General features: G+C 44.1%; 1 protein-coding gene across 4 annotated transcripts in view; it reads right to left on the reverse strand.

The window, feature by feature from the left end:
* GABA-B-R3 (gamma-aminobutyric acid type B receptor subunit 3) overlaps window positions 1-24,762 on the reverse strand; it is a 93,842-nt gene that overhangs the window by 27,835 nt on the left and 41,245 nt on the right. For all 4 annotated transcript variants that reach the window (XM_076518487.1, XM_076518485.1, XM_076518486.1 and 1 more), the window contains exons 3-8: window positions 21,599-21,916; window positions 20,868-20,972; window positions 19,216-19,281; window positions 8,641-8,844; window positions 2,197-2,421; window positions 838-898 (exon numbers count right to left, since the gene is read on the reverse strand). In XM_076518487.1, the coding sequence (XP_076374602.1) occupies window positions 838-898; window positions 2,197-2,421; window positions 8,641-8,844; window positions 19,216-19,281; window positions 20,868-20,972; window positions 21,599-21,916 (979 nt within the window). The remainder of the gene's footprint in view (window positions 1-837; window positions 899-2,196; window positions 2,422-8,640; window positions 8,845-19,215; window positions 19,282-20,867; window positions 20,973-21,598; window positions 21,917-24,762) is intronic.

Consider the following 24,762-nt stretch of genomic DNA (forward strand, 5'->3'; position numbering starts at 1 on the left):
TTTCTTCCTCGAACAATCGCGATATGTCGCGAATAACGCGACAATATCCTCGAGTTCTTCGAACGTTATCTCCGCTTTGTACTGTCGACGCATTCTTTCATAAATGCGTAAAATCCGCGGTCCAGCGATTAATAACACTTTCGGATAACGGTTGAATAATATCCAAAGTTCGCCCATTTTCTGAAAACGTTGTTTTCTCGGTCGCGAACCGGCGTTGTAGAGAACTCGCCTCGCGGCAAACGCGGCCGGCACCAATTCACGTTTATCCGAACGAATAATACGGCTCCGGATAAACGGTTCCGAAACAAAAATCGCGGTAAAGAAATCGTTCGAATCTCGTTCGTCCATTATCCCTCCCGGGGAATTAAACGGACTGCGAATTGCCCCGGAATATCCGGATCTCGTTTCGCAAATCGCGCGGCAACCGATCGACGCCGACATATATAATTCGAGCGATCTCGCGTGCAACGCACTTACCGGCGCAATTGATTAGGAGAAACGTTGGCGAGAGCAGGCTGTATAACGCGCGCGGCCCGAAATCATATCGTCGACCGGCCGGCCGACAATGGGAATCCCGTAAATGGGCTCGTCTCACCGTTAAAACGTGTCAGTCGGCTGCGATGCGAGGTGTTCGCGATGCGAGCGCGTCTCGTCGCGGCCGCTCGATTGTCAGAGCCGGCTCTCTCTCTCCCTCTCCTTCTCTTTGTCTCTGTCTCTCTTTCCGGTTCCCGTGGCTCAGTGTTTGCCACTTTCATGCATCGGTTCTTACCGTGCTCTGCCCCATTGTCGGAGCCGCCCCCGCATTTCCCGGGACCCCGCAGTGTAAACTTTACTCACCGTACATCTGATAGAACGCCGTGATACCGACTCGGTCCGCTCCGTCGAACGACACTGGCCCCTGGAACCAGTTATTCGATTACATAGATCACATCGCTGCATTCGTCCAGTTATACAGGGTGTTCTGTAACTATGGTACTACCGGGAAGTGAAGGATTCCTGAGGTTATTCGAAGCAACATTTTCCTTTGCGAAAATGCGATCCGCGGCTTCGTTTACGAGTTATCAACGAAAAACACTGGCCAATGAGAGATCGCGTGCGGCTGACGCCCCGCCCTCGCGACCACTGCTGCTGCGTCAGATGGTCGCGCGACGCGGCATTGGCTGGAGGGGCCAGCCGCGCTCGCTTTGCGATTGGTTAGGGTTTTTCGTTGATAATACAATGTTGTATTATTGCTTTCAGATAATCATTAATTAGAAGCAATTAAATTTGCAACAGCGGGAGGCGGACTTCCAAATTTAACCTTTCTGGAACTTTTCTGGAACCTTTCTGGAACTTTTCTGGAACTTTTCTGGAACTTTTCTGGAACCTTCCTGGAACTTTTCTGGAACTTTTCTGGAACCTTTCTGGAACTTTTCTGGAACCTTTCTGGAACTTTTCTGGAACCTTTCTGGAACTTTTCTGGAACCTTCCTGGATCTTTTCTGGAACTTTCCTGGAACCTTCCTGGAACTTTTCTGGAACTTTCCTGGAACCTTTCTGGAACTTTTCTGGAACCTTTCTGGAACTTTTCTCGAACCTCTCTGGAACTTTTCTGGAACCTTTCTGGAACTTTTCTGGAACCTTTCTGGAACTTTTCTGGAACCTTTCTGGAACTTTTCTGGAACCTTTCTGGAATCTTCCTGGAACTTTTGTTCGAACTAACTGTTTGATTAGTTAGTGGCTTCGAGAATTTGCCACAATCCATAAACGTTAAATACTGTTCTCAGTTAGGCGTAACACCCTGTATATATAATATATTATTATGAATATTATTGCACATAAATATAATAAATAAAGCAACGAAGCTGAACAACGGAAGAAATTCTAACAGAGAACGTATTGATACACCTGTCTGGACACAATTAAATCGAGAAAAGACGTTTCACGGTGTTCGAAACCATAGCGTCGTCTCCAGAGATTTCTCTAGTAAAGAGTACAACAGTGGAACGCGATAAGATCGTGATAAGAAATGGTATCGCAAAGTGAAAAAAAGTTCGAAGGAGACAATTTGAAACGTTTCGAGGAGCGTTATCGCGGTGAAAGAAGCGTGCCAGGGAGAAGCTACAGACAGCGAATAGATCTCTGGCACCGTGTTTCCTGCCGTTCCGCTCCCATTCCCGACGGTGCGCCCCAATCGGCCATTGTCTGGCCTACTCACCGACACTCCGATAAAGCGAAGAAGCTTCAGCTGGTCCAGAAGTCTCGTTGCGATGTCCTTCCTCGTGTGGCTGTACTGCGCCACGGACGCGTTCTCTTTGTTCAAAAGGGCCTCGGTCTTCTCGAGGCCGAGGGCCATCGCCCAGACAGCGTCGTAGGTCTGCGCGGCGAATTTCGAATGCGCCACGCCTCGCCTGGCCAATTCCGCGACGAATTTGCTGCTTGTCTGCGGGGAAATGCGTTTATCAAAGCGCGGACCGGACACGGTGTTCCCTGCAAGCTGTTTCGAAACGCGCCGGACGCGGCCACGCGACCGGTTTCTCGTTGCACACCGAAATGGAACACGCTTCGGTAAAATTGCATCGAACGGGCAGAAGTTCTTTTTAGACGATAGATCTAGGTTGCTGGAGAATCTGCGAGAAAGTGAAATTTTCGATATGCATTTAAGGTATGGAAACGTTGAAGAATGCAGCGTTTGGACTTTCGTTGCTCTCTCGGATAAAAACGTTGAAACGCGTGACTTCGAACATCTTTTTCTTTCATTTTTCTTTCATTCAGTCGATTGATTTTTTTTTAAACGATTCTTCTTAGGCATTGTCTGTTGAACTAGTTCATTCAGCACGTTAAAAACAATTCCGCCAGTTTAGTTTAATTTCGAACAAGTTATTATCTTTTAAAACGAGGTCGCATGTATTTGTTCGCATCTCTGATTTCCATCCATAATTGGCTGCATTTACCGATCGACGATTCTTCCAACAAACAATTTTGTATTCCGTGTATTTTGAAGTGTACAGCAGAGTTAAATAGTTTCGCAAACGCTTGGAATCGTTTGCCGATCGATGTTTCTGTTAATAGACAATTTTGTCGAGCGTGTAGTTTCGTGTCGGTAGTAAAATTAAATGGTTTTGTAAATGGTTGGTAGTATTCGGTGATCGATGTTTCTTCTGATAGACAGTTTTATAGGGTACGTATTTCGGTGTTCATAGTAAAATTGAATGGCCTGGTAACATATTACAGCGATCGATGTCTCTAATATCTTATTGGTCTGATAATTCTTTTGTTGCTCGAAAAGTGTGAAAGAACGCTGAATATTTTCATTGAAATCGAACTATTCGGCATTGTTTGCCTTCTCTACTTTGTGGAGCACGTATTTTGGTGTTCATGCTTGAATTAAATGGTCCGGCAGCAATTAATAATCGATGTCTCTTCGAATATTTTATTAGTTTGATCATTTTTGTGCTATTCATAAAATGTGAAAGAATTCTTAATATTTTAAATGAAACCGAATTGTTTGGCATTGTTTGCTATCTCTACTTTGTGGAGCGTGTATTTTCGAAGTTCATAGTAAAATTGAATGGTCTGATAACACATTTAGTAACCAATGTCTCTTCAAATATTTTATTAGTTCGATCATCCTTGTATTACTCATAAAATGTGAAAGAATTCTTAATATTTTAAATGAAACCGAATTGTTTGGCATTGTTTGCTATCTCTACTTTGTGGAGCATGTATTTTCGAAGTTCATAGTAAAATTGAATGGTCTAATAACACATTTAGTAACCAATGTCTCTTCAAATATTTTATTAGTTCGATCATCCTTGTGCTGCTCATAAAATGTGAAAGAATTCTTAATATTTTAAATGAAACCGAATTGTTTATCATTGTTTGCCTCTTCTACTTTTTGAAGCATGTATTTTAGCGTCCATGATAAAATTAAATGGTCTAATAACTTTTAGTAACCGATTTCTCTTCTAATATTTTATTAATTTAATCATTCTTGTGCTACTCGAAAAGTATAAAAGAATTCGCAATATTTTTAATGAAACCGAACTATACTGTATTGTTTGCTATCTCTACATTGTAGATCACGTATTTTCGAGTGCATAATAAAATCAAACGGTCTGATAGTATTAAATAATCGATGTCTCCTCGAATATTTTCATAATCCAATAACTCTTGTGCAACTCGTAAAGCGCGTAGAATGCTTAGCATTTGATCTGAAACAGAACACTTTGATACTGTCTGCAATCTCTGTAGCAATCGTACGACACACAGAGAGAGAGAGAGAGAGAGAGAGAACATTCACGAACCGATCAGCCACGGAACCGCCGACCCAGTTCATCCGACGGGATAAAAAATCGAAATGGTGGAAGATGGGAAATTAAGATGGCGAATTCTACGTTGCACAGAGCCGCGTGCAGGAAATCCCGTCTTTAAGCCGAGGCGATACCCGTTTCTTTCCGGCGTTAGAGGGTCGTAATCCTTTGAGAATGCGCGCGAATCTTGCTCGGCCGTGGCTTGATAAAGGCTTCGGTGAAGATTAAATAAAAAAAAAGAACGCCGGGAATCTCGGCGCATCTCGGTCGCAACCAACCCTTTCTTCGTCAAGATAAATCCGTTTCCGTGGAGGCAAACGGCGTCGCTGCGCAGACACGCAGAATCGCCTCGGGGATGAAAAAAAAGAAGCGATCGTCGGGGTTGCGTGCGCGTGTGCGCGAGAGAATAGGGTATTTTTTTTTGTCGTCGACGCCTCGGGCGAGCGATTGTTGCGAGGGGAAAAAAATAAATTCCGCTTTTATCGGACGTCACCGCCGCCGCGTATCTTCGATCTGGCCGGCCGGTTATTAACAAATTAAACGGTTTGCGGCCGGCTGATTGGAAACTGTTTTCGCGAGTTTGAGCGCGTCGGAATATCGACGCGCTCTCGACCGTTACGGTCTCGATCGATGACTTCGACGGGTATCGCAATTTCGAGCGGATACGCGCGGAAACGCGCTTAGAAAGCCGCGACCGTCAGCCCGGAACGACGCGCCATCGAAACGCGCCGGCCTTGCAATATATGATTGTCCATTAAATGACTGATTCACCGGAGAGCGGTCCAAAATTCTGCAATATTTCGTATAATTTATGGCAGCCTAGTAATCGGCAACCATGATGACCTCCGATCATTTTTCAATTAAAACTGGCTTGACTTTATACACTGCTGAAACAAATAAATCTTGCGTAAAAATTGACCAACTTCGATGGACGATAACTCTGCGAAACATCATCGCAGGATGATGACTTTTCCCTCAAATTAAAGCTTGAAACATCTACTTTAAGACAGTATTTTTTGATTTTAAGTTTGACGCAACTTCCTTCCTTCCTTGCACATCGGGTAACGCCAATACCTGCGGCGCATGACAAAGATGCAGGGGCTACTTTGAAGTGCTACAACTTCGCGGGAAAAAATCGCAGCCGCGTTTCTTTTCTCGCAAATTAAAGAGGAAGGATCGAGCTATACTGCCCTGCAAGCGGTGTCCACGAACAAAATTTTGTGAAGACCGTGCATCTCGTCGAACTTGGCAATCTTTAATATGACATTCTATCGCGAACATGGCCTCGCATTCATGGGGTTACAGCGGTGAGGGTGCATCAAACTTATAATCCAGAAAGACTGCGTGAAAGCAGAAGTTTCAAGCTTTAATTTAAAAAAGGAGTCATCGTCCTGCGATGATTACTCGCGAAGTTATCGTCCGTTAAAGTTGGCCAATCTTTCACCGGAATTTTTCTACGCTATAATTTTGTCGAACGGCGTGTCTTGGCTACGTTTTTGGAATTCGCGAGGAACATTTTTCCGTTCTGCTTGGCCTGGCTCGTTCCCCGAAACTCGAAGGATTAATCCGCGCCGCGGATGCGAGCGTAACCGGCGCGATTCCCGCCGTTTATGCGCTCGACTAATCCGGACGACGACGGAATCACGTGTCGCTAATTGTTAGCCGCTTCGCGGCCCGCTTTGCAATCCTCCTCGGAGCCGGCCATGCTTATCCACCAAGTTTTCAAGCCCCGCTCTGATCCTGGTTTACCCTCTCGCATTTTCGAACATCGCGGCTATGAATAATTCCACGCGTGGCCGGGAATATGCTGCATATTTACACGTGCATGCAATTTCGTTTTCTCTCGCCTCGCGCGCGCGCGCATTCTTTCGCCGGCAATCTCTGTGCGGTGGGTGCGGGGGGACCGTAATCGATCCTGGACAACAGATCTTTTCTTCGTTATACGCGTTCACGTTCTATGGCAATCGCGATTCTACGAGGTTACAGAATTTTACGCGAGATTAAAATTGCCCGCCGTTACTGCGAGACGCGAGGAGACTGTACAGACATTTACTGCGCTTTTTATCGATCATGACGCAATGTGAAAATTGTGTGCTGTCGTTGCGGGAGATACACGGACATTTTGCTTACTTTATTAATGATTTTAATTAGTCGAAAACGAGGCGACAGTGTTTTATATTTTGCTTCTTTTATTAGTGGTTTTAATGACTTGAAGAGGATTTAAGAACAGTATTTTATATATTTATTTATTTATATGTTTATATTTAAATATTTGTATATATTATTTATTTATATAGTTATATATTTATATATTTATATAATAATACGCTGCTGCATATTGTTGTATTATTACGATACAGGGACTTTCTCTCGTTGATCAAATAAATATTATTATTATTATTAATATTATTATTATTAATCTCAACTGAGAACGTATTACTCTGTTATCAAAAAATATCTCATGTTATTAGAAAAAATGATTAAGAACGAACAAGTGCCAATCAACGCAGCACAGTAAATTCTCTCCAATTGTCCTTCAGCTTATGATCAAAAATGGTCAATTTGGGAAGGCAATTTGTCGGCAATTGGTAACTATAAAAACGTGCCCCGCTCGGACAATCGTGCCTCCGCTTCCCGAATTGTCCATTTTCGTTTACAATCTCAGAAGCAATTTCGCAGGATTCACTGTACACTTCGGGTAATATATTCTAACGCGATCTCGATCGATCAACCTGCATTTCACGCGACGAAGGAAATCACAGTGCAACGGGCGTATTATGCACGCTGCTAAATCTTGCGAGCATAATAGTCCATCGAATGGATCGTTTTAGGACTCGACGCGCGTTCCTCGAGCTGCGCGGATAATTCATAGCGCGGCGTTTTCAAGAATAAAGGCGCCGCGTCCAATTTCCGCGTCGGCCGTGTCTATGATCGGTAGACGCTGTTCCAGCGGGCGGCGACGGTTAATTACTCGAGATAAGAGGGCATCGAGACGCTTTGTCTTCGTTCGGGGGCTTTGACTGGCGTCAGACGCTACATTAATCAAACGTCGTTCAGGAGATCGCTGTACCGTGGAGAGTCCCCGTGGACGGAAGGCGCACGAAATTCCTTTGCGAGGCGAAATTACTTGGACGGGACCGCGCGCGAATTACAGTAATTTCTCCCGGAAATGTTCGGAGAGTTGGAATTGAAACCGGCAGATCCGAGAATACTAAGTCGTGATTTTTCGAGCTTCGCGGCTCGTTTTTGTAGGAACTCGGGGCAGTCGGCGAATAAAGGCAGCGGACAGCGTGCCAGTGTACATTGACATGAGTGTTATACATGGCAGTGCCGGAATAGAAATGATGGCTTAACTTTTTTATTTATAATTGTTTTCCACGATTCGGAGGAAATTCGGAGGCCACGTGACGCGATTCGAAAGCAATTCGGGAGCCACGTGAAGCGATTCCAAGGCAATTCGGAGATAATTCGGAGGCAATTCGGAGGTAATTCAGGAGCAATTCGGAGGCAATTCGAAGGTCACATGACATGATTCGAAGGCAATTTGGAGGCAATTCGGATGCCACATGACATGATTCGAAGGCAATTCGGAGGAAATTCGGATGCAATTCGGAGGAAATTCGAAAGAAATTCGGAAGCAATTCAGAGACAATTCGGAGAAAATTCGGAGGCAATGGAGGCCACATGGCATGATTCGAAGGCAATTCGGAGGAAATTCAGAGGGAATTCAGAGGCAATTTGGAGGCAATTCGAAGGCAATTCAGGGGCAATTCGGAGGAAATTCGAAGGTCACATGACATGATTCGAAGGCAATGTGGAGGCAATTCGGATGCCACATGACATGATTCGAAGGCAATTCGGAGGCAATTCGGATGCAATTCGGAGGAAATTCGAAAGAAATTCGGAAGCAATTCAGAGACAATTCGAAGAAAATTCGGAGGCAATGGAGGCCACATGGCATGATTCGAAGGCAATTCGGTGGCAATTCGGAGGAAATTCAGAGGGAAATCAGAGGCAATTTGGAGGCAATTCGAAGGCAATTCAGGGGCAATTCGGAGGAAATTCGAAGACCACATAACACGATTCGAAAGCAATTCGAAGGCCAAAGTTTAACCCTTTGTAGTTTGATTTATTTCTCGTTAATTTGCGTTATACTTAGGCGAGACACATATGTCTCGATAGACTCCAAAGGGTCAACACGACGCGCGAAAACGAGCGTCGCTAGCACGGATTGCCGCCGATTGCACACGCTTGACTATCGACGAGAAACAGGGCTCGTCCCGCGATGATTTAATCGCGAAACGGCGGGCGGACGGACGGACGGACGGACGGATTCGAGAGCCACTTACCAGGCCCGATGAGCTAATCTCGTCCCCCATGGCAGAGCCGAAGCTCTTCACGATGATCAACCCGTTCAGAGCTTGCGACAGCTGCGAGGCCGTGCACTCCTCTGGTCCGGAGTGCCACCAATCCCCGGCGATTATTGACAAGTCGATCGTATCACCCGGCAGGATCCACGCGTAGTCGCCGCCGTGCATCCCCAGCTTCCACGCCTGATTAAGGACAGAAGGCAGAAGACAACTCTTTTAGGTGATTAGTGGAGATTGCGCGGTGTTCGAGCAGATTGCAATACGATTTTATGGCAGACTAAAGTCGTTCGAATCTGCGTCGATTTTGTCTGAATCGAATTTTTGTTTTAGAAAGAAAATTAACCCTTTGCACTCCGAAGCTGTTTTTGATATACATTATATTTTGACACACCGAAAGTTAAAATTGGAATCAAAATTATTACACCGTTGCGAAATTTAAGAAGAATTAGTAAATAAAAGATTTTGTGTTTTTTTTTATTTATGTACTAACACTGAATTTACCGAGCAGTAATTTATTTAATTAATTTACTCTGATTTTGTAAAGTTTTTATCAGAAAACCTGCTCCAATGATGTAATTTATTCAAGTATTTTTCACGAAAGAGTCTCTGAAGTTTGCAGAATTGTAGAATTATAAAACAGTCATTTCGACCGCGGTAGATTCTGTGTTAAAAAATTGAATTCCTTTCAATTTTGTCTTATATTTGAAAAAATCCCTCTGCGAAATCCTAAAAATCCTCGTTATATACTTACATCAAAATCTTATTGTCAAGGTTATCTGCAAATACGAAGTGTTTTTTCAATTGCAACAAATTAAATGTATTAAACTGAAAATTTGCATTCCTAAATTACAACAACCAGTTGCCACGTAGAAAGTTCTTTTCTTCTTCAACAAATTTAGCAACATGAAAATAATACAATGACAATGAGATACAACAATTAATTCTCTTAGTCTGTCTACTGTCTTCAAATTGACCCACTCATTTTACTCATAAATGCATAAAATCCGCGCGTCGTCAATTACAGCACAAAAACGATATTTAAAGATCTAGCGATCTAGATCACTGGCGATTGCAACGATGAATTACACATTTATCGCGCATGCACGCGTATAAGCCAACTATTTGTGAAACATCGAACCGTCGCGCTGTTTGAAGTGGCTCGAGAATAAAAGCGCGAGAAATTTCGGGTGTTCGCTGCGTCGACCGGGGCGAATGTTTCTATTTCTTCTCGGTTAGCGTACATTGTTGGCGGAATGTGCTCGCAGCTCGGGTAATTTTCGAGGTATCCGGAAAATTCTTGCGCACACGTTCCCCGGAGAACGGCGGAAGATTAGCCGGGGCAAAAGGAAATCGAATTTTGGATCCGGAAAATGCTGGTTCCCGTTTCGAATGGTCGATTAAGTTCGGCCCGGATATTTACTCGTTTGTTTTCCTCTCTCTCTCTCTCTCTCTTTCTCTTTCTTTCTTTCTTTCTTTCTTTTTCTTTATCTACCTGCCTCCCTTGTTCACTCTCTCCGGCGAAGCTCGACAAAATAGATAAGACGAGCTTTAGAATTGGCTCTCGCTGCAAGCTTCGCGCTTTATGTTTCCTCGAATATATGCGACTCCCTTGGATAAGTCTTTTATCTCGCCGGGAAAACAGGTGAGTTCATTACGGGCCCGAGTTTCATATATTACTGTAAAAATTCTGCCCCTCTCTCTCCCTCTCTCTCTCTCTCTCACTCTCTCACTCTCTCATTCTCCCTCTCTTTTCTTTCTTTCTTTCCTTTCCTCTCTTTCTTTTTCTCTCTCTCTCTCCGCCTTCTCTCTCTTTCTCACTCTTTTCACTCTGTCTCAGTCTCCCCCTCTCCCTCTCTCTCTCTCTCTCTCCCTTTTTGTCTCTCTCTCGCCCTTTTTTTCTCTCTTTCTCCCTTTTCTCTCTCTATTTCCCTTTTCTCTCCTTTTCTCCCGCTTTTCTCCCGCTTTTCTTTCTCTCTCCCTTTTTTCTCTCTCTCTTTCTCCCTTTTCTCTCTCTCTCTCTTTCCCTTTTCTCTCTCCCCGCGCCGCTCGCCCCGTTCACCCGTGTTCTGTATCGCGTGCACCGCGAAATTAACGCCACGTTGGCCACATTCTCGACGTGCCGCCGCGATAGGTCCGTCTGCAAGGATCGATCGTCGAGTGCACTTGCCAACGAAGAAAGTTAATGGGGTCGCACTCGTCGCGCCGAGGCTACTGTAGAAAAAAATCGCCGGGAATGCAATGCGCATCTGGGAGCCCGGAGGAAACCCATCGGCATGCCGGAGAAATATTTACGTCGATCCGGTTCGAAACGGCGGCCACCGTCCGCCGACCGATAATGAAAAACGTCCCCGCGAAACGTCCTACGCGATTAATAAAATCCTACGATCGTACGCTGCCTCGAAGAGTATCGAGCTCTTGAAACTATTCTTTTATTTACTCAACGGTAAAAGGCGTAAGCTATTCTTATAATAAATAGCTCGGTCTGAACAATGCGATTCGCGTCGCGGCATTGTCTCGGTGAAAATATGGTATTAAATACAGGTATAAATATAATAATAATAATATGATAAATGGTATAAATGCAGTAAGCTCTCCGAGCTTGGGAATGAAAAAGCGGACAATTTGGGAAGAGGAGATAAAATTATTCGAGCTTCTTTCAACCCTTCGGTGGATTTCCATTAATACTTCGTCGATAATACTTCTTCGTTCGAGGCAGAATTTTCGATCGAACATGAACGTCAATTTTCACTGCAATTTGATATTCTTTACTAAATTATATATTTTATGAAAGCTTTGTAATTATAACGCTAGAACAATTTAATAACTATATAGCAATGCCAAGACTGGATTTATTTCAACTTCGTATAATGTATATTACAATAAGAGAGTAAATTATTGTAGTTCCGGGAAATAAAAGGTTCCTGAGCTCATTTCGAGTAACTTTTTCCTTTGCGAAAATGCAATCCGTGGCTTCGTTTACGAGTTATTCGCGAAAAACGCTGACCAATCGCAGAGCGAACGCGGCAGGAGCTCCGTCCTCGCGGCCAATGCAGCGTCGCGCCGGCCGTCTAGCGCAGCGGGAGTGGTCGCGAGGGCAGGGCGTGAGCCGCACTCGATCTCTCATTGGTCACTGTTTTCTCTTAATAACTCGTAAACGAAGACGCGGATTGAATTTTCGCTGAGGAAAAAGTTGCTCCAAATGACCTCAGGAATCCCATTGACTTATTTTTGAGACATTCTGTATACTTCGATAAAAATCAGTTGCCGATAACTATAAAAGAGAGGCGCAAGGCTCGAATAATTCGCCTCTTTCCCAAATTGTCCATTTTTGTTTACAAGTTGAAGAACAATCGGAGAGAATTAACTGTAATTCGCGGGTCGAGGAACGCGCGCGGATCAGAAGACGCGCGCGGTATGCCGCGAGGCGGAAACGATGCGCGCGATACGGTTTCCGGCGGTGTAGCACGCGCGGAAAGCGGAGGGGCAAAGTGGCCGGCAGTTTCGCAGCGTCGAACAGCCGCGATCCCATAAATCATGGTCCCTTTGCTCTAGCCGGGACAGCGGCCGCAGTAAAAGTGGTAATAAAGAGATATAGAGCGACGCGCGTGCCGCTACACCGTAAGTAATGGCATGTATTATTTACGGTTCGGTCTGGTCCCGAGCGCACCCCGTAAACAGAACAGCGTTACCCTTTCTCGTAATTTTTCTCATTGACTTTACATCGCGGCGGAACGGCCGATCGGGACTATCAAAATTAATGCCTCGGTCCCAGTGTTTTTTCGGTGCGTCGGCGGCTTCGACTTTTACCGGCGGCCTTCCTGTAAATTAAAAGCTCGTGCTCCGGTACGAAGAATCGACGACGCTCGCGAATTTATCGACTTCGCCATACCAGTCGAAACGTTCCCGATTTTTTCTTTTACGGCTGCCGATATTGCAGCGACGTTTCTATGAACGATTTTTACAGAAACCGCCGACCCCGTCGCAACTTTCACCGAAGCTTGAATTTATAAAAATTTGCCGACTTTGGCCGTGCGATAACTCCGCGAAAAATCGTCGCAGCTCGATGGCTCTGCTCCGAAATTAAAGCTTGAAAGATCTACTTTAAGATCGTTCTTTCGGATTTTTAGTTCGACGCACCCTCGTCGCTGTAACAATTTAATTGCAAAGCCTTGTTTGTCACGTTGAAAATTATCAACTTCGACGACGGGCTTCGTACAATTTTTTTTCAGAGATGCCGTTTTCGGTAGAACGAAGTTCGATCTTTCCCCTTCAATTTGAAGTAAAAGAAACGCGGCTGCGATTTTTTTTCGCGAAGCTATCGTCAAGGCGAGCGCAGACGCGGCGCACGACGAAAATGCAGGGGTTGCTTCGAAGTGTCGTAATTTTTAACGCCGTATTTCTCCATTTATGCCGATTTTAAAATTTTATCAGATTTCATAAAATTCGTATAATTTCGAGTTACATCGAGCACAGGCTTCGTATTTCCCGCTCAGCTGCAAGTATTATTAATAACGCACGCGAGACGTCGCTTATTTCATCCGCCGTTTATTTCATCCGCCGTTCTTCTGCTTGCCGTGAGAATACTTCGTCTAAATATTTAATTCTGTTTTTTGGAAGTTTCATATCCGTCCGGTTCAGTGAAACGAAATAGTATATTCGGGCCACGTGTCGGCTTCTATTATATTCGTATGTCGAGTGGTTAATCTTTGATCGGCCGCAATCGAAAGAGTTATTCGCGGAGGCTCATTGATTATTGCACGGTTTTTTACATCACTGGGTGCAATATAGTCGAACGTTTCATTCGGGAGGGGGGAATGTTGCATTCGAGACAAAATTAATGACAGTTCTTCCTAATATTATCGCTGTCAGTTATCTACCGTTGCCCGCATTACCGAGAAACGTTTATTTCTTATTTTCGGGGCTAAATCACAGCCCCGTCGTCGGAAAGTGTGTTAACCCCTCGGGGTTATTATAACTTTAAAACTGGCACCATCTTTCCCAACGCACGCCATTTTGATTTCGTATTATTTTTGTAGGCAATTTATTCGCCATTTAATCGTTGCATCGCATTCTGCCAATTTAATCGGTGCAAGAATTACTTGAAAAAAATGCAAATTCCGAACGGAATAACTTCTTTCAAATCGGTGCGAACGACTTCAATTCTTTCGCAGACTTTCTTTTTTAGTTTCTTGTTTTACACGAGCGTGCAACAATTTTACAAAATCGCAATCGGTCGCGATTACGAATAATTGAATAATTGTTTTCTCGACTGTTTTATCGGGTCGCGAGCGTGCAATAACGGCATAAAAAATGCGCTTCCTGCAGCCATTTGGACGAATTTGAAGAACAAAAACGTTGTTCGATTCGAAAATTAGTTGGTTAACATAATTTCTGACTCGAGCGTAAATGCAAAATGTGGGATCGCCGTGTAATAAAATGAATACAGTGCCGACGATTCAGCAGCGCGCTGTTCGCGATCGAATGGCGCGTAAAACGTGAAAATATCTCCCGCCTGATTCGGCGGGGTCGCCGGATAAATAATCGCGTCGGTAACATTCGCGAGTCCTGACAGAGGCTCCCGAAATTAGGATAAATCTCGTTCGAGAACGAGAAGCTTCCGTTGTTCCGGCTCGTAATCCGTATTTTCGGTTGATTTATCGCGGAAACGTTCCGCGCTTCTTGTTTCGTCGCGCGGTGCCGCGCTGAAGAAAACGCGGATTTCACATCGGCGTCGATAGACGGTCGATCTCGAGCCGCGATTATCGAGCATCGGAAAAAAACAGCGAACGACTGGATCGAGCCGGGACGACACGGATATCGGGCCGATCCGATGGGACGCGTTTATTGCCTCCGGTCGCTAATTATTTCCGGCCGGGCGACAATGCGGCGGGCCGCCGCGACGAGAAATTGTCTTTCGTTTAACCCCGCACGGCCGCGCGGATCCGCCATTTTCTCTCCCAATGAGCCGCTAACGAGGCGTCCAGCGTTCCCGACGAGAAAAAGAGACGGAAACAAAGGAATGGAGACAAATGAAAGCCGGAGATACGATTTATTTTTCTCGCTGTACTGGCCAGCGCCTGGAGAAATAGTGAAATGGACAGCTTGGGGGCCCGAAAGGGGCTTATACCTTGACAATGGACCGCCATTTTTTACGCGTCGAGTGGCCCATCGGTGGGCGACGGTCGTTTTATAGGGGAACTTCGTGCGATGATCGAAAACGCGGGTCGAAACAGGACACCATTGTTTACATTTGTGTAGCGTTACATTCGAAAACTCGCGACTGTTTGGGATCAGTCGCAGACTAGGAAACATCGTCGTGGTTCATACGGTGTGGTTTATAAATTCGGAGGTGGAAAATGTGAGTATACTGCTTGTAAATTTCTTTTTTTCATTGATACTTGTACGCGAAGAATCTATTAAATTTGATGTATCGATTGCGAACGACGATGCAAAAATTGGAAACTTATTTTGAGATAAGAATGAGCGCGTTAGAATCATTGTGGGGTAAATGACGTTTCAAAAATTGTTGATTTACGTCTTCAAATGTAGTTATTATACATGCCAAACTGTTAGAAAGACGGGTGAAATAATTATGGAGTTATTATAAATTAACTCGAAATTGTGTGAACAATAAATTCTTGTCTTAATCATGCCAGAATGTTATAAAGACAGGTGAAATATATTAAGGAGTTACTATACATTAATTTGCAATTGTCTTAACAATAAATAAAAGTCTAAATCGTCTTAACAATAGATGGAACTCTACATTGTCAAGGTTTTATGTCAATATTATTTTAAATACCTCTTTTAATTACTATAAATTAACTTGAAATTGTCTTAACGATAAATGAAACCCTAAAAATAATCAAGGTTGTGTCAAAGCTATTTTAAATACCTCCTTTGATTAATATAAATTAACTTGAAATTGTCTTAACACGATAAATAAAACTCTAAATTGTCTGAACAATAAACGAAACTCTACATTGTCGTAGCAATCAATGAGCCTCCAAATCGTCTCAACAATCAATAAAACTCCAACTCGTCTCAACAATACATTTGGTCAATAAACAATGCACGCGTCAGCGAACAATAGCTTAGCTCGTATCTCACGATAAGAAAAACGCGACTTCGCGCCGCTATCATTCTAACCCACGCAAACGATGAGAAAGTAGGGACCGCGGGAGCAGAAACTACGACCTTCTCGGCGTCATTGCAACACGGGGAAACGATTATGGTCACGGCTCATGACGCCACAATGCGGCATCGGTTCGCCCCGTAAACAGCGGTTCGGCATTTTTACGCGTGCGTTACGGCATCGACGCAACTTCGACGTGTTTTTTTTGCGGGACAACGAACGACGATTTATGCGCTCGCGGCAGCGACGCCGCGATTGTAAATTAGAAACGCGAGTCGCGAAAACCGTTCCGCGCGTTTATGCAATTCCGACGAATCACGGAGTTTCGAAACGTCACGGAACAACTTTTCCATTCGCCGGCTAATTTTCGATGGCCGAACAACGAGTTCGTACGACAGCGCGAAACAAATTAGCTGCGCCCGTTGCTCTCGGCGAGCAGGGCTGTCGAAAGTTTCTGCGCTCTGTCAGCTAAGGGTGCCAGCGATCCGATAAAATCCTCATCGATATCGATGCGCGTCGATTCGAAAATATTGTTCCATTGTCCGGCGAGTCGCGTGTTCTACGTTCGTGTAATTGAGAAGCTGTTTTATTAGGCTTAGCGCGACTTCAATTTTTGTGATATTGATGTTAAGGGTAGCGAGATGTCAATTACAAAATATTTGTAAGTTGTTCAATTAATTATGCTTCAATTATGCTACATCGTTCACATAATTGAGCTGCAGTTTTATTAATCTTCTTGGAACTCTAATTTTTGTGATATTGATGTTAGGGTAGCGAGATGTCAATTACAAAATATTAGTAAATTGTCCAATTAATTGTGCTTCAATTATGCTACATCGTTCACATAATTGAGCTGCAGTTTTATTAATCTTCTTGGAACTCTAATTTTTGTGATATTGACGTTAGGGTAGCGAGATGTCAATTACAAAATATCACTAAATTGTCCAATTAATTGTGCTTCAATTATGCTACATCGTTCACATAATTGAGCTGCAGTTTTATTAATCTTTTTGGAACTCTAATTTTTGTGATATTGACGTTAGGGTAGCGAGATGTCAATTACAAAATATTAGTAAATTGTCCAATTAATTGTGCTTCAATTATGCTACTTCGTTCACATAATTGAGCAGCTGTTTTATTAATTTTCTTGGAACTCTAATTTTTGTGATATTGACGTTAGGGTAGCGAGATGTCAATTACAAAATATTAGTAAATTGTCCAATTAATTATGCTTCAATTATGCTACTTGGTTCACATAATTGAGCAGCTGTTTTATTAATCTTCTTGAAATTCTAATTTTTGAGACATTGATGTTAGGGTAGCAAGATGCGTGTCAATTATAAAATATTGTTAAATTGCCCAATTAATTATGCATTGTTCTTCGTTCACATAATTGAACAGCTGTTTTAATTAATCTTAGCGTGACTCTAATTTTTGAGACATTGATGTTAGGGTAGCAAGATGCGTGTCAGTTACAAAATATTGCTAAATACATTGCCCAATTAATTATGCATCATTCTTCGTTCACACAATGGAGCAGCTGTTTCAATTAATCTTCCTGTAATTCTAATTTCTGAGACACCGATATTAGAACAACAAGATGTGTGTCAATTCCAAAATATTGTCATATCGTCCAATTAATAATACACCATTCTTCGTTAGTATAATTGAATTAATTGTCTCGCCAATCTTTCCCAACCTCTCTTAAAAAATAAACATTGACATCTACAGAAAAGATCATTGAATTTTGCCACAGAATTTAGCAAAGACATATTCCCACGTCTTTCCATAACGATAACGAGTTTCCAAAACCTCGAACCTCGGTACAAACTCGCCTAATAATAAATACTCTATCGCAGCGACAATCTGGGTCTCGGTTTCAAGTGCTCGGACGAATTTTTCTTCTCGCACGATAATAGCCGGCCCGTTTTTACCGTGGCAACGCCGTGCGACGGTAACCGAATCAGTCCGTAAATTCGTTTAAAACCGCGATGGAAACGTCGAAGGCGTCTTCGCCGAGTTATTTCGATGATTTAATTGTGCGCGACCTAATTTACACGGTTATTAGTATGCGGCCCGGGCGAGTGAGTGGACGGTGAAAAATTTTTCCGATAGCCTGGTCGACCGAGTGGCCCTCCGAAAGCATCGTATCGGTCTCGAAATGCAAAGCGAGCCGGGGAGCGATGATAAAAGACAAGGGCCGCCGGCTGCCGGAGCAGGAGAAAGAGGCCGGAGGAATCGGCGTCCTACTTCTCGACACAATGTTCATTATTCGCTTAGCTGGGACACAAGCCGCGCGGCCCATGTGTTTGCGTTCCGTTCGGTTTTCACCGGGAAATCGAAACGGGGATGCGAAACGTGTGCGGCTCGCGTCGCTGCGTTACAGCCGATCGATCGCGTCGAGAGATATCCCCCGAGCTGCCGAAAAACACGTGCGAGGACCGTTCGGCGATCGTTGTCCGTCCGTGGAATGGAAAAATAATAACTTTTATCGGCGGCGTTTAATGCCGCCGCGCAGCAAACGACGGGGACTCCCGCGTTTGTCCTCGGCGCTGTTTTACGAGCGACTGTAAAAATTCGTAATTTACACGTACCTCGCAAAATTTCCCCCCGCTCCGTGACGGACAATTTTCCCGCCGATTTATTTGCCAACGGGACGATTCTTTCTGTTCTCCGGCGGCGTCTTCCGGCGACAGCTTCGCGCGCGTATATATATAAGCGAAGATATTCGCGACAACGTTGCTCATTTCTTGGATATTTTTTATAAGGAACGTTGAGGGGACTGCCACACGCAATGATCTATCAAGCTTTTTGCATTTGGTAGATTTTAGACGATTTTATGGGCACAATAATAATACTTGGGAAGGGAAGATTCCTTGGGTCATTTGAAGTAAATTTGTCCTTTGCAAAAATGCAATCCGCTGCTTCGTTTACGAGTTATTCACGAAAAACACTGACCAATTAGAGATCGCGATCCCGCCCTCGCGACCACTGCCGCTGCATCAAACGGCCGGCGCGACGCGGTATTGGCCGCGAGGGCGGAGCGCCTGCCGCGCTCGCTCTCCGATTGCTCAGTGTTTTTCGCGAATAACTCGTAAACGAAGCGGCGGATTGCATTTTCGCTAAGGAAAAAGTTGCTTCAAATGACCTCAGGAATTTGATAGTCTGTGATGTTCGTCAGAACAAGACTCGTGTGTTCGTCGTTTTTGTGAGCAAGAATTAAACGACCAGCGTGCTTAATATTTGATTAACTTTCTTGCATCTTGCAGATCTTTTGGAACATTTTATAGACTACATATAATTAGCCCAGAACTTCGCAGAATTCTCCCGGCTTTCGCAGACTTTGCGATGTTCCACGAACTATGCTTCGTTTCTTGAAAATTGAGCGATTTCGAAAGTTTTGTTTTCTGGTGGCTTACCTCGCAGAAAACTTGGGGCGCCAGCCGCGGCGAAAAACTCCCGATGATGATTCGAGTGTCCAATTCCTGCAATCGAATAAAACGATCTTTATTAACGGAGACGATCTGCATCCCCGTTTTTCCGTGAGTCGCGCGACCGTCGCGTCTTTCGTACAAGTTTATCGCATTAGCGCCGACGTGTAATTAGTTATGAACCTTCAGTGAAAGACCTACGAAGGCAGCCATGGACTAACTCGATTCTCCAAGCCCGACACGACCTGATGGTCCCTAATGCAACGGCTTCTACTTTTCCCGGAATCTTTCTCGTCTTTCCACCGTTCGCTATACTTGTTTGGATCGAACCGAACAGCGATCCACGGAGCTACCGTGTAGATCTATGGCTTTAATTACGCTGTCATCGACAGGAATTTAATTTTCCGCTTCAACTCGTTGCTCCACGATTTCTTTGTATGCAATTGTGTTGCTTGGCACTTGTCGTTCGTTTTCGACAAGGGAAAAGAGGTATTTGTTATATGTTAATTGAAACGTACACAAATTTTCTTTCCAGAAATGAATGTATCGAGCTAGAAGTAGAAGATTCGCGCTTCAAAACGAGCTAAGCAAAATGGTCGTACGATTTTTTTTGACAGAATTATACTAATTTCAATATCAGATGATTCATCTCTCATGGGAGTCGAAAAATGTTTCCACTTATTGTTGTTTGACATTAATTGTAACGACCAACAATTTTTTTTGGAAAGATGAATACATAGAGCTGAAAGTAGAAGATTCGTGCTTTAAAGCGAGCTAAAGAATATTGTTATGCGATTTTTTTCGACGGAGTTATACCAATTTCAATATCAGACGATTCATCTGACTGACAGTCGAAAAATGATTCCACTTACTGAAACATTATATTAATTGTAACGACCAGCAATTTTTTTTGGAAAAATGAACACTCTGAGCTGAAAGTAGAAGATTCGCGCTTCAAAATAAGCTAAAAAATATCGTCGTACGATTTTTTCCGGCAAAGTTATACCAATTTGAATATCAGACAATTATTGTACGTTTATACTAATCCTAATAACATTTTCTAAATTAGATCAGAAATACTCTTTCACGATATACATATATTGCGAAGAATTGTATAACATATGAAAAGTTGTTCTCGACAATATCGCAGAAAAAATGTGCTCGCGGCAAAATGAAATGCGTCCGATATAATTTTCGGTCCTTCGACGAACGCCGTCCGAAAAGCATCCTCGAAAAGTTCGGATCGAATTGAATAAATTTCACCGGCGAGTAGAAGCACTTCCGCCGGCGGGCGCTGTATCGATGAGCCTCGCAGTTATCTTTTTATTTAGAACGCGGCCGTTACAGCTGAAATGAACGCAGCAATTAGACGAGCATAGTGAAAGGGTTGCAGCGGAAATTCTCGCGGTGTCGTCGCTCGGAATGCGAGCGCCGCTTGTTAATCGTCGGCGCCCGGATTCCGCGCTGGAATTCTTTTGCCGCGCGCGCGACACATAGAAACCGTTCTTTTTTTCGCGATACGGTTTCAGCAAGTGGAATTCTTCGCGCCGCTCGCGAGAAAGAAACGAAGAAACCGCGCGACCGAAACGTTCCGGCTCGGACTCGACGGAAAAATTGAATGGAGCTTTGCCGTGTCTTACTTTTAAAGTCCGCAGCTGTTCCTTGTAATCGTTCTCCGCGAACGTGATCGTCGCTGTGCACGTGATGTTCGCCTGCTCCAGTTCCGTGACCAGATCGTTCACAGCCTGAAACAGAAGTTCGGCCCGCTCGCGTCTTAATTGATCCGTCGGACGGTAATTAATCCTACGCGAGCTTTGCGAATGAAAATTTCATCGCGAATATTCTGCCTGCCCTTCTCATCGCGGCGCATTTTAGACTGAGTTCAGGATTTTTTTACTGCAAAACTACAGAATATTTCACTCTCGGAACTGAGTTAATAGTTTCGCTCATCTTTCAACAATATCTACGAATTTTTTCACACAGAAATTCATTACGCTTCGCGTGCAATCATAATTCTCGCGAGAATAGACACGACAAAGTGAACAGCGAGTTTCTCTCAAAACGACGGACTAGGTTGACTTTGGAATTTTTTAACTCCGATTCCGCAAAACCAATCGCCATGGGACCTTCTCGTGCGTCTTCCCCGATGTTCGAATAGCATCTACGAATTTTTGGGCGCAGAAAACGCCAATGGTACAGCTGCGAAACGGTCGCGCACGAGTTAATATACCGTGACTGCGCGCGATAATTTTCTTAAAAATGCAGCATCGCGAACGTTCGCGTCGCTGTGCGATTAAAACAGGACGTTTGACGAGAGGAAAAGGGTCGAGGAACGCTGTCGCGTCGTATCGCGGTCGGGTCTGATGCTCACCAGCGAGTACATGTCGCCTGTCTGCGACAGGGCGGTGACAGTGTCCCATCCGAAATGCTTGATGAAAGCGATCCTGGCCGAGTTGTGACTGGAATCGGGTGCGACGGTTCGCAGGAACAACGGGAACTCCGTGGTGTCCGAGAGAGCAGGTGCGGTAGATCCAAATGAGATTTGGATCACGTTCCAATAGGGCACGATCTTCGCCAAGGTCTCGGAGACCTCGGAGCAGGCGGTGCCCAGCAGCAATGGTATCAGATCGTTCTTCTTCGCCGAGTAGAGAGCGTGGAAGAATCTATCAACCGCCACGCCGGGATCGCACTGAAAACAGATGAAATCAGGGTGCCGTGACGTATCGCGTGTAGCTTTGATAGCTTGCTAAATCGGCGTTTCCTCTTCGCGACGGTATCTATTACAAAAAGCATCGATGAACCGAGAATCGACGCACCGCGCCGACAGAAATTCGGCCACGCGATTTCTCTCCGAGAAAAATGCCAAGGCGGTCTTCGCGACCGCGAAACCCTCTCATCTCGCTGCATTCCGTCGTGAGATCGTTGTTGCAATTAGAAAACGCGTCGCGGCAACAACAAAGGAATTGTTTATCGTCGCAATCAATTTAAACGACCACCGACGCAGCCCTGCGTCAAGCATTGCATTTTCAAGCTTTTGTAACTTCGCGAGAAAAAATCGTACGACAATCCACCTTAGCTCATTTTTAAGCGGAAATCGTCTACTTTAACGCTCATGAGTGCATTTTGCTGAACAAAATTTGTTGATCGTGTGGCAAGCGAGAAACTGGAGGTAGTCTCTTTCGAGTGTTTCGTTAATTTAATCGAGTCCACGGACTGTGAATAATTTTTTTCTTGATTGATACTAGCATGGATTCCGAGACGGAAGCTTTCTCTTTAAAACGACCTATTAAAAATTGACGTGGCATTTTTTCTTGCCGTTTTGCTCCACTTTGAAGCGTATGCTGTCGTTGCAATAATTCAAGGTTCGCCACAGGCGAGTTGCATGGTCAAACTTTCTCACTTGCCGCGAGAAGTAAGAAATTGCTTTGAGTGACCAAACTTAGAGAATCGAAAGTAGAAGCTTCTAACTTTGAAATAAGCTTAGCTTCATTGCTTTTCGATTCCTTTTCGCGAAGTTGCAACAGTTGGAATATCGACGATATGACGATACTTCGTTGCTGTCACAAGGGAGTTACATGGTCAGATTTCCCCGCTTATCGCAGGAAAGAGAGAGATCTTTTAAATAATCGAGCTCAGGTCCGCGAAACTAGAAGCTCCAAGCTTTGAAATGAGCTAAGTTTCATACTCGTACGATTATTTTTTACGAAGTTACGTCATTTCGAATATCGCCGATACGGCGATGCTTCGTACTCGATTACAGGCTCGAGGGGGTTCCAGACTTTCTCCCTCGCCGCGATAAACAAAACAATATTTTAAATAATCGAGTTAAGGAGTGTCAAAGTAGAAGCTTCAGGCTTTAAAATGAGTCCCAATATGGTCTCGTCCGATTTTTGTCCGCGACGTTATAATAGTTACAATACCAGCAATAGCTACGTTTTCTTAAAAAAATAAAAGAATAACGTTCCTTCGACCTTTTTTATCCGAGTCTACAGCGAGGGTTTAATCTTGTGTACACGCTGAGAGCATAGAAATCTTAACTGGAGACGCTAGAAAAGATCCTAGAAGTCGGAGGTGAAGTGTTCCGCGCCGAGGACCCGAAATATTCTCTTCGCGAAATCGGGAACGGCGTCGAAACTCGCGGTGTTTTATCCGAAAAAAAGTCACGCAACGCGCAGCTCGCGATGGAATTAAACGGCTCGTTCGAAGTCAGACACGCGGATTCTCGATTGGTTTCGCCGGAAACGTCGCCTCGTTCGTTTCCCCGCCGCGATCGTCGGGCACGTGACCGGCCTGCCGATCGACGGCTCCGATCGGAGAACAATTTGCAAAATTGCTTTGCCACGCACGATCGCGCCAGTTTCAAGAAATTTCATCGAAATCCGCGCGGATCACGGGGAAACCCGTGTCACGGGCTAGACAAACCCCCGTGCGAACGTCTCGCGATTCTTTTCCGCGTCTTCACGCGTCGAGCGAGCCGCGTCTTTTACCGTCCCGCCGGCTATTGTTCCGCAATAACTAGAAACGGGACGGCGAAATCGATGGGATAGAAAATTGCACCGGATCGGGACGCTCCGCGTTCAGCGATCGATGAGAAACGAGCTTGCCAGCGAAGCTGTTCGATCGTTAAACATTTCCATAGATCGCTCTAAACCGAATCAAGGATTCGTCGCGCAAACCTCGTTCGATACGGTTTTTATACCGATTCTGATTTTTATTCGAGCTGCGTATTGCAGGGAAAATTGGGGATTTGCATCGAGGTTTGCGCTGTAAAACGAGCTAAATAAAATGGTCATACAATTTTTTCCCACAAAGTTATGCTAGTTTGAATATCAGGCTCGTCAGTCTCACATTGAGAAAATCGTTCCATTTACTGCGACTTCATATTAATTCTAGCGACCGACAAAATTTTGTTTTGAAAAACGAATAGACCGACCTGAAAGTAGAAGATTCGCGCTTTACAATGAGCTGAAACAAATCGTTGTACGATTTTTTCCCCACAAAGTTATGCTAATTTGAATATCGGGCTCATCAGTCTCACATTCAGAAAATCGTTCCATTTACTGCGACTTTATGTTAATTCCAGCGACTAATAAATTTTTTTATGAAAAACGAATACACCGAGCTGAAAGTAGAAGATTCGCGCTTTACAATGAGCTGAAACAAATCGCTGTACGATTTTTTCCCCACAAAGTTATGCTAATTTGAATATCGGGCTCATCAGTCTCACATTGAGAAAATCGTTCAATTTACTGCAACTTTACATTAATTTTACATTAAACCTTTTCTTATTTACATATATACATAATACAAAGCAAGAAGAGAAGTAAGAAAAAGTTTAATGCAAATATATTCAATAAACAATATATCTAGTGTAACTATAGATTCGAAAGAGCTGCACCCGATTTTTCACGCTATTAGAAATAACGAAAACATTCGCGGCGACGTATCGCCGCGAAAATTGCAATATATCTTCACGGCCCGCGTGCTCTTCTGATTCGTAGCGTCGCGAACACGTTTCCCTTAATTCCGGCAGAA

Source organism: Megalopta genalis, chromosome 2, assembly GCF_051020955.1.
Source record: "Megalopta genalis isolate 19385.01 chromosome 2, iyMegGena1_principal, whole genome shotgun sequence".
NCBI lineage: Eukaryota > Metazoa > Arthropoda > Insecta > Hymenoptera > Halictidae > Megalopta > Megalopta genalis.